The sequence below is a fragment of the Trichoderma evansii genome (genome assembly GCF_050947405.1).
Source record: "Trichoderma evansii strain SZMC 28006 chromosome Unknown GGI43scaffold_8, whole genome shotgun sequence".
NCBI classification, from domain to species: Eukaryota; Fungi; Ascomycota; class Sordariomycetes; order Hypocreales; family Hypocreaceae; genus Trichoderma; species Trichoderma evansii.
The window spans coordinates 1,285,906-1,295,172 of NW_028145198.1; the positions used below are offsets into that span (position 1 = coordinate 1,285,906).

At 46.0% G+C, this 9,267-nt stretch overlaps 4 protein-coding genes across 4 annotated transcripts; 2 read left to right on the plus strand and 2 right to left on the minus strand.

The window, feature by feature from the left end:
• The first annotated feature begins 483 nt into the window (after nucleotides 1–483).
• Nucleotides 484–1,634, plus strand: GGI43DRAFT_367297 (class II aldolase/adducin family protein). Its single transcript, XM_083202482.1, has 2 exons — nucleotides 484–1,509; nucleotides 1,568–1,634. The coding sequence occupies exon 1, from the start codon at nucleotides 634–636 to the stop codon at nucleotides 1,447–1,449; it is 816 nt and encodes a 271-aa protein (XP_083061464.1). The 5' UTR covers nucleotides 484–633; the 3' UTR covers nucleotides 1,450–1,509; nucleotides 1,568–1,634.
• A 127-nt stretch (nucleotides 1,635–1,761) lies between these two features.
• GGI43DRAFT_383375 (major facilitator superfamily domain-containing protein) lies at nucleotides 1,762–3,551 on the minus strand (the record flags this gene model as incomplete). The annotated part of the gene is made up of 3 exons (XM_083203378.1): nucleotides 1,762–2,321; nucleotides 2,401–3,271; nucleotides 3,393–3,551. The coding sequence occupies 3 exons, from the start codon at nucleotides 3,549–3,551 to the stop codon at nucleotides 1,762–1,764; spliced, it is 1,590 nt and encodes a 529-aa protein (XP_083061465.1).
• Nucleotides 3,552–4,309: 758 nt separating this feature from the next.
• GGI43DRAFT_403883 (HET domain-containing protein) lies at nucleotides 4,310–7,210 on the plus strand. Its single transcript, XM_083205847.1, has 3 exons — nucleotides 4,310–4,439; nucleotides 4,490–6,412; nucleotides 6,494–7,210. The coding sequence occupies exons 2-3, from the start codon at nucleotides 4,558–4,560 to the stop codon at nucleotides 6,925–6,927; spliced, it is 2,289 nt and encodes a 762-aa protein (XP_083061466.1). The 5' UTR covers nucleotides 4,310–4,439; nucleotides 4,490–4,557; the 3' UTR covers nucleotides 6,928–7,210.
• GGI43DRAFT_403884 (glycosyl hydrolase family 62-domain-containing protein) lies at nucleotides 7,211–8,915 on the minus strand. Its single transcript, XM_083205848.1, has 2 exons — nucleotides 7,474–8,915; nucleotides 7,211–7,419 (listed from the first exon to the last, which is right to left on the minus strand). Exons 1-2 carry the CDS (start codon nucleotides 8,638–8,640, stop codon nucleotides 7,369–7,371), a joined length of 1,218 nt encoding a protein of 405 aa, XP_083061467.1. The 5' UTR covers nucleotides 8,641–8,915; the 3' UTR covers nucleotides 7,211–7,368.
• Nucleotides 8,916–9,267: the final 352 nt, after the last annotated feature.

Here is a 9,267-nt window from a genome sequence, read left to right on the forward strand (position 1 = left end):
GCCAAGTTCTATATCTCCACTGCCATACAGGGCTATTATATTCAGATCTGGAAACGGAATGTTTCTCCAAGATTGCCTAGCTCGCCAATTTAAAGGTGGAGAAGTTATATAGCTGGCTTATGCCCCTCCCCCGCTCAACCTATAACTAAAGTGATATCTCCTTCGGATTTACGAAACTTGGAAGTCACAGCAATAACAACTTCTAAGACCGTACTGATTTCAAATTTAAAGCCAAGAAATTTAACAGGATTCGATAGAAATCTCACTGAAGTAAACGGCTACTTACATGTTTGTAAAAGAGGGTCAGTTGTATAGGTTAGCAAGAACAGCCACTGGATTCAAGCTATAGATATCTGTATTCTAAGATAATGCGAAAGAAATAAATGATGGAAAAATTATAACAGTCAATAGTTATCTGACTACCAATCCGGGGTTCGGTGGGGTTCACACATTTTACTAATATTTGGGAGTCTGTTTCCTCATATGAGGCTTTAATTACCTCAGCACTGCTAATACTCCGCATCTGTATAGCTTGATTGCCTGTGCCGGACTCACAACCCAATCTGCGGTAGATGTTGGTGAATTCTGTTAAACCGAAACTCTCAGCTTATTCGCTTAAAAGACAAGACAACCATGGACGACACCAAGCTGCTTCAGGCTCATTACAACAAATCTATACACGGAAGCCACATCTTGCACTTCCACAATGTGCTTGATGCATACGGCCATCTGTCGTTTCGCCATCCCATAAACCCGTCTCTCTTTCTCATGGCACGAAGCATCGCGCCGGCACTGATCGCTACCGAGACAGACCTAATCGAATATCGCGTATCAGACGGAGAGCCGACCAACCCCAATTCGGCGCAAGGTTACATTGAGCGCTACATTCACTCTGAGATCTATCGCCGCTTCCCAGATGTCAACGCCGTAGTGCACAGCCATGCTGAGTCGGTGATTCCCTTCACCATCTCCGGCGTGCCACTTAAACCGTGCTACCACATGGCCGGCTTTCTGAATCCCGATGGCGTGCCGGTCCACGACTCGGCCAACGACGTTGTCGCACCCAATGTGCCGGATCTGCTGGTGCGCAATACGTACATGGGCGAAGCCTTAGCCAAGCGCTTTGACGGGGACAATAAAGTCACTCTGATGCGTGGCCACGGCTACACTGTTGCGGCCAAGTCTATCGAGCTCGCCGTCTTCTATGCCATCTATACACAGAAGAACGCCGCCATCCAAACCGCCGCCGTGGGGCTGATTGCAGCCGCTGGGGGTTCTATGCAAAACTTGCGCTTGTTAAACGATGATGAAGTTCGGGGGCGCACTGCGTCTGTGGCTACGACGGCAAAACGCGCATGGGAGCTGTGGGTGGTTGAAGTCTCTAATTCTACGCTGTATCCGAAGAACGGACCGTCTGAGTCTGCCATGACAGCATTTTGGTTAAAATAGCTAAAAAGAAAGACGAGGGGTATAGTTTTACTGGCTTTACTGCTTCCAGTACTATTAAAAGTGTGATGACCTATCTGCTACTTGAGAACATTAGAAAGCATATTGACAGTTAGAGAAGAGTAAAGGCAGAATCTGGCTTTAAGATATATGCTGGAATTCTATATTTTGAGCACGGGGGATAGCCCTAAGTAAATGAATAAAAGGTGCTATTTCCCTTTTTCCATGACTAATCTATTTATGAGCCTTGTAAAAGGCCGCTTTGCCCAATAACAACCCTTACATAGACGCATCAAATATTGCCCACGTTTCGTCCTATGCTGACTCTTCGTCGATAAGGACGTGTTTACCCTCCTCAGTTGAAATGAGGCCGAATGGGTCAATTTGTCGAATTTGATGGCCCTTCCACATGAGTGCCAAGACGAAAAGCCAACTGAAGATCATGATGAAAGCCATTAGGCCGTAGGTCCATCCGACGCCCATGGCATCGACCCAAGGAGTGATGTAAAAGGCAACAGATAGACCAAATGCAATACGAAATGTGTTGAGAACGATAGCCGCCTCCTCGACATTATTAGTGAAGCACTCGGATAAGTAATTAACAGTGATGGGTGTAATGCACATCGAAGCATAGATGACTAGGATGGATCCGAAGGCTAGGACGCCCCACGACGTATGATACTGCAAAGCATAACCAAAAAGACCAATGCCTATGCAATTACACACAAGTGCAGGAAACCACAGAGCGTGCAAACGATATTCTGGCTTCCAAGTCCCGTTGTTAAAGCGTGAGGCAAGCCATAACGGCAAGCGGTCTGCAAGGGCCTGGCCGTAGACAAATGCGAGAACTACGCCGGTCCAATGTGAAAATTGGACTATGATTAGAAAAGAGGAAAGGTTAGCAACTAGCAAGCCCTTCATGGAGATAATAAATAACATAGGTAGGCCGCTTACAGAGTGCGTTTTGAATGGGAGTAAAGCCATATCCGCCAGCCTTGACAGGCTTCTGTAGCCACACAGGAGTAAGGGAGTTCATTGCGACTGAGAAGCCAAAGCTGAATAGAGTAAATATACCAAGCATCAAGCTGACAGGTGTCGCGGCGATCTTAAAGGGTACACTGGCAATCCGGACCAACTCGCCGACGGATTTACGACGGACGATACGGGTGCCTGGCAAGAAAGTGGCGATGCGGTTGGCCATGAAGCCTTCCGGTAGGGGTTTATTAATCGCCCCGGGAGTGCGGTCCCAAGTTGTGTCCTCGACAAATAGGAAGATGAGGAGGGCCGCGAAGCCTGTGACGATGGCGATGAACCAAAAAGCCCACTGCACATTGCCCGCACCCTGTACGACAAAAGAGCAAAGCGAGGGGCCTGCCGCGGTGCCAAAGTCGAAGAAGAAGTGAAAAATGGTGAATGCGCGGCCACGCTGGTGAAGGAAGAACATATCAATGAGCATGCGCGGGCCAAGGACGCCCACAGCGGTGCCGAAGAAGCCAGCAAAGCCGCGCGATACTATAAAGATGTCGAATTGGCCGGCCTTTGTCATGTAAGACGACCACAAGTCCGAGCCCATGAGGCCGAGGAGCGACCAGAAAAAGATTGAAGGACGGCCGAAGATGAAAGATAGCACGTAGAAGAATATGCCGCCAATTACCATACCAGCATTGGCTGATGAATTCTGGTAGGCAATGGCCGTCGGGGCCTGATGATAGAGAGTCGAGAGCGGGCCAATCTCAAGCTGTGATGCGAGTGCGCTTGTGAAGCCGCAGAAGCAGGCTAGACAGAGGGCAGCGAGCACTCTGCCTTTTCTGAATAACGTCCAATTCTACATTGGATATCAAGTCAGGTTAATATGTAAGTAAGTATGGCTGAAGAGAATCGCCGCTGCATATATAGAGGAGTGACGTTCACAGGCAACTATATAAAAATAAAGCATGTCTACATACCAGGGGATCTCTGGGGTCATCAGAAGGATGAGGGATCAGCACAATGCGACTGTGTGCAACATGCGGACCGGATTGGCCCTTCTTAGACTCCATTGACAATTGTTGTTTAGGAGTAGCTGTGATCTCAACAGAATCATCTTTGGAGACGGTGTCGGCCATGTCGAAGGATGTAAACAATCTAGAGCAGATATCAGGCTCGTCCCTGTAGGAATGTGTATGGTGCGTTGAAGATTCATTCGAGTTGGCCATCTATAGAAAGATAAAACATTTTGAGGCGAAATAGTTTAGGGTTACATCTCGGCTGCAAATCCAAATCGGGCTCAAATATGAGAAAAACGCTGTAAAGAGGCCCAATAACTGTAAGGGAAAATGAAGACATACAACTTCACATGGCAGATATCCAACCACAAACACGCAAGTGGGGAGAAAGGATTTGAGAAGCAGGGGTAAAAACACCAAAAGCGGCGGAAATTTGCCGGCATTAGTAGCATTTCAGAAGATAGGCGAATGTTCTATTCGCAATAAATTGTTTGTCTATTTGTCTCGAATGATTGACTTTGGTGAGTGGCCACTTATCCACATGCGAAACATTTTTATCGCCAATGCAATAGTTATAAATGCAGATATGATAAAGCGATTGTTAACCGATGATTGACCATCAAGTTCCACTGTTGATTGAGTCCTAGTTGCATGTTTTCAATAGAATAGAGCGGTATGTTGACAAAAATAGCTCTTGTTTCATTTTACAGATATACAGCTACTCGACTAAACACTGCATCAAGTACCTTCCTAATCTCGCTACTTATGCGCACATGTGCTAGTACGAATCCTCCATTAATGCCATTGCACATAGGTACTAATAGTAAGTTGCAGGTACTTAATCCTACTATTTTCAGACTTTCTAATGCATGTATATTGCAATACCCCGCATCGCCAGCTTCCAAGCGCGCTTGTCGTCTTTATTCAAGCCAATCTCCTACGTCCAAGAGTGCACGGAGAGGTCTAGAACCGGTATTTACGAGATTTCTATTGCAGAAGCGGAACTAGGTGTGCATTATCTGCTGGCTGGAAATGGTGTAATTCTAATAGTCGGCAAGGATATCCTATTCATTCGAGACATTATCCACCTATTTACCCAAGGTTTAAAAAATAAGAACATTCCAACATGCCTGCAGAACTTAGTACATATCATTATCACCCACTACGAGATTCTGAAATACGCCTTATCCAGCTACACCCCGCTCAGCAATATCGTGATGATATTTCACTAACAATATTCCACCAATCGTTGACTGCACGTAAAGACGAGTCAAAAACAACACGCTTGTCTCGAACACAACTCCAGAGCACATTGCCCAAGGGGTGGGAAGTTTTTGAAACCCCTGAGGGTCGGTATCTATTCTGCAACGATCCCACTGATGAGGATGAAAGTGAACAGGAGAATGATGACGATGACGATGAAACGGAAGATGATAACAAATCCCCACAAGATAGTGAATCTGATGGATCCGGCGATGGTGATTTTGTGACCACGTGGGAACATCCCGATGCTAACATAGATCGTGCTCTGTATGAACTGCCTCCTGAAAGCACATTTTGGGAGCAAGATACTGTTTTTGAGGCTCTTTCATACCAGTGGGGAACACCAAACAACCCCGGCACCGCATTTGTTAAGCCCTCTTCAATCGGTGACGCCAGTGTAGCCACCTTCTCTATTGGTAAAAATCTCGAGTCTGCTCTACGACACCTACGTTATACTTCCAAACCTCGTACTCTTTGGATCGACGCTATTTGCATCAACCAAAATGACAATGCAGAGAAAGCCGCACAAGTGGTCCGCATGGCCGACATATATTCCTTGGCAGCGCGAGTTGTTGTTTGGCTTGGGCCAGCCGAAGATGATAGCGACCTTGCTATCTCAACGCTAGCATATTTGGGTGCTCAAGTTGAAACGACGCTGGATGCTTATCGGTTAACATCTCCTGGAGCTGAAGAGCCAATGTGGTACGATATTGACTGTAGTCTTCCGTACAGCGATGCTCAATGGAATGCAATCGAATGTCTCATTTTAAGAGGATGGTTTACTCGCGTATGGACGGCTCAAGAAATTCATCTGGCAAACCGCTTAGCCATCATTCAAGTCGGTAACGCAATATTATTATGGTCTCTTTTCCGCCGTGCTACAGAATGTCTGAAGGATAAGCCGAATCATGGAGACGAGCGTCTCTCTCTCTCAAAAGTTACTAGTTCTACTTTGAATGGCAAAGGCCGACCTTTGAGTGACTTATTTCGCCGCTTTGCACACCGGGAGTGTTCCAACGGACATGACAAAGTGTACGGTTTGATGGCAATGGTGCCTCCAGCCTTTGTTACGGCGACCCGTCCAGATTACACGCAGCCAGTTGCAAAGACATACGCCGATGCTTTTATTGCCGATACAAAATTACTTGAGAGGTGGGAAATTTTTGGCTGCGATGTTATAGATCGCACATCAGACTTTGACAGTGTACCAAGCTGGGTACCGGACCTGAAGTCTAGCAAACGACACGCGTATTACTCGGGACTTTTGCAATTCACGACAGGAAACTCGCGGCTTGATTATCAATTTGTAGACTCCACCAAATTTCGAGTAAGGGGTTTGCGCTGCGCGACCGTAAAGAAAGTGGGGATATATGCTATTTTACATCCGCAAGCTATCTTATTTGCTATACGTTTGTGGGAGCCAGAAAATATCTATACAGGAACTTATGTTACTGGAGAGCCGCTTCTAGATGCCTTTGCTAAAACACTCTTGCAGAATGACTTGAGGGAGCGTAACCCAACAGACAAAGGGTGGCCCACGTTGGCGGGGTGGAGAGCATATTGTAAAAGATATATACTCTCTGGATCGACAGAACCTTTAGAGATCCTCAACTCGAGTCACTATCTTGATGATATGGTTTCTGGAAGATGCGGTAGAAGAGCCTACATGGAGACTGAAGAGGGGTACATTGGCCTCGGTCCAAGAGGGTGTAAGCCAGGTGAGCGAAGCCAAAGCTCTGAATCGCTATTAATGATGGATAGTATCAGTTTTAACTATTCGTGTACTAATTATTTTCTAGGTGATATAGTATGTGTAATTCCTGGTTGCAACTCACCTGTTGTCCTTCGCGAAACCGACAGTGGAGATTTTCGACTTGTGGGGTCATCGTTTGTTTACGGGTTAAACGACGGCCAAGCACTTCTAGGAAATTTAAAAAATCCTTGGAGAGTTCAAATATTCGATCACCCAGATCAAGATTTTAGAATAGAGCATAGATATTACAACAAAGAAACAAGAGAGCTGGCGGTGTCGGATCCCAGGTTGGAAGAGCATCCTGAATGGGAAAGGGTCTCACTCGAAGATTTGGGGAGGCCTTTAACTGGAGATGATCCGATTGCTCTTGAATTTTTCAAGAACAAGGTAACGGGAGAAATAATGAACTCTGATCCAAGGTTATTGCCGGAAGCATTAAAGGCTCGTGGAGTTGACTTGCAATGGTTCACGATAGTATAGTTCTATTGCGAGACGTGTCTCCAGTAGACTACTGATTAAGCAAAGCAGATTGATAGACAGTGGAATTACCTATTTTTTTTTTTTTTTTTTAAGATATAGTAGAGTATCTATAGCAAAGTACAGGCATTTTATATTCTTAAGGTAGAGAGCCTTGGGCGTAGAACGATTGATGCGACACCAAGGGTGCCTACCTACCCATTTACACCACTCTAGTGATAAGACCAGTCGAAGATTTCTTGAGTACTCTTAGTTTTACCTTTTTAGATATCAAAGAGTTCTGCTGAGTTGACTCTCAATGAAGATACTAAGCAATCATCTCACTAACCTTTAGAACGGACTGATGCTCATCGTGGTGTAATTCACATTGCAGACTGTTATGAAAGAGCAAAATAATTCTCATATTTTACTATCTGTTTCTCACCTCCATAATCTGTTATCCACCTACAGACACTGAGAGTAGTACTCGTTGACAAACGTGCATGTGTAGGGGCTCTGATCTCATGTTAGCAATGCCATTATCAAGAAATTTGGATTGGGGTTACGTGCCTGGCAAACCGTGGGTCCGGCATAGCCCAAACCACCACACTGAGCATACTGCGATGCTTGACCAGATCCGCTGCCGCCTGAGCCGCTGCTTCCAGTGCCGTTGCCGCTGCTCGTGCTAGAGCCGGGGTTGGTTAGAGTCAAGACGGCGGGTCGCCATGGCAGAGAGTTGTAGTCTCCAGTGGAACCAACGGCCATGCCTTGATATAGCAGCTGCAGGTTGCAGGGGTCAATGGTCATCGTCTCGTCGTTTGTGCTGCGAATAATATCTCCAGAGCTGATATCGTTAGTCCAAGTAGCTCCGCTGTTAGCATGGCCCGCAAAGGGATTGCTCTCGGTTGCGGCTTGCGGCGTCCATGTACCACTCAGAGATGTGGCTGTAAATGAGCGGAAATACCGTCCAACGGATCCAATACATTCAACAATCATAAGATATTGGTTCTGGCCTGAGACAGTGTATACCTGTATCGCTTCAAATAGGTCGTCGGTTGCGGCACTCATGACCGTTGTGTACGATGTACCGAAGCTGGATGGGAACTGGCCAATGGGCATACTGGACCGGTAGATGCTACCATTATCTCCTGCAAAGAAAAGGTACATGTTGGTGCCATCGCTAATGAGTGCTGGGTCGATCGGGCTAGAGGGAGATATGCTTCCGTTGAAGAGCGGCTGTGAAGCCGACCAGCCATTTGCATTGGTAGGGTCGGTCGACGTGACATACGCAAATGGAGTTGCAGCCCATTCATATGCAAGAACCCAGATCTTTTTGGGAGAGAAATAGAAGAGAGTTGGCGCTACTGTGCCAAGGTTCATTGTATTTTGGCTGGATGTGTTGAGGTTGGTCCAGTTTGAGAAGAGACCAAAATTCATCGAGCCATAGGAACCTGCCGAGTTCACGGTCGAAGAATAGACTAGATGTTGGCCATTGTATGGAACATGACTGAAATCTTTAAGTGAAACCCAGCCCGACTTGGGGTTTGCCAGCGGGCCAGTCGAAGTCCATTTGTAGGTGCTGGGAAGCGCGCATGATGCGCTTGCAATTGCAGGCAGGGCCAGCAATGCCAGGCCAGCCCATAACTTGCGACCGCACTTCTTCATTGAAGGAATCATCGTAGGACTTTCTTCTAGTATAATCTTTAGAAGCCAGATGATTGTGGGCGTACAGAGCATCTAGAAGAAGTGATCACTTGGCGGATCCTCGGCCTCATATATATACTTAGCCTAAGCCCAGCATTCTATTTACCACGTATGTAATGAACTTATACGGCTTCTATTGCTCAAGAGCTGATGTTCTCATTGGACCGCTTATAGCTTTTTCGTATAGAAATTCCGTTCTACTGGAATTCCATAGCTTTATCAATAGTCGAAGTGTTCTGTATAAACTGGAGATTTACTTCACATCTGCAACGAATCGCTGACCTAATCACCCCATGGTGCGAGCTGCCTTCACAAAAGACTCGCAGTGTAAATCTAAGAGTAAATTTCCAGGTTACATATTTTCGGGAGCCGGAACGGCTTGAAAATCGGCTAAACAGATCTGAGAAGCGCTCCAATTATAGGCGTCCTATTCCACTAAAAGTACAAATCACTTATTAGGCTATTTTGGACCAGACTGGTTGCATTTTAACAGTTTTAGATGCCTATGATCCGCAAATGATGCGGTAGACTTATCTAGGAATATCATCTGGTTAAGTTTGGATGGTAGTGCAGTCAATGGAAGATATAAGATATGTATATATATTAATATGTAAAAGTAGCGAATAGCTATAACGAGAAATCACTTCCAATACACGGCTA

Bases quoted from the DNA above. Each gene is read 5' to 3' on its own strand.
- GGI43DRAFT_367297 (XM_083202482.1), top strand. From the start codon at position 634: ATGGACGACACCAAGCTGCTTCAGGCTCATTACAACAAATCTATACAC.
- GGI43DRAFT_403883 (XM_083205847.1), top strand. From the start codon at position 4,558: ATGCCTGCAGAACTTAGTACATATCATTATCACCCACTACGAGATTCT. The intron at 6,413-6,493 runs GTGAGCGAAGCC...ATTATTTTCTAG, and splicing joins TCCAAGAGGGTGTAAGCCAG to GTGATATAGTATGTGTAATT.
- GGI43DRAFT_403884 (XM_083205848.1), bottom strand. From the start codon at position 8,640: ATGCTCTGTACGCCCACAATCATCTGGCTTCTAAAGATTATACTAGAA. The intron at 7,420-7,473 runs GCACGTAACCCC...ACATGAGATCAG, and splicing joins CCGGACCCACGGTTTGCCAG to AGCCCCTACACATGCACGTT.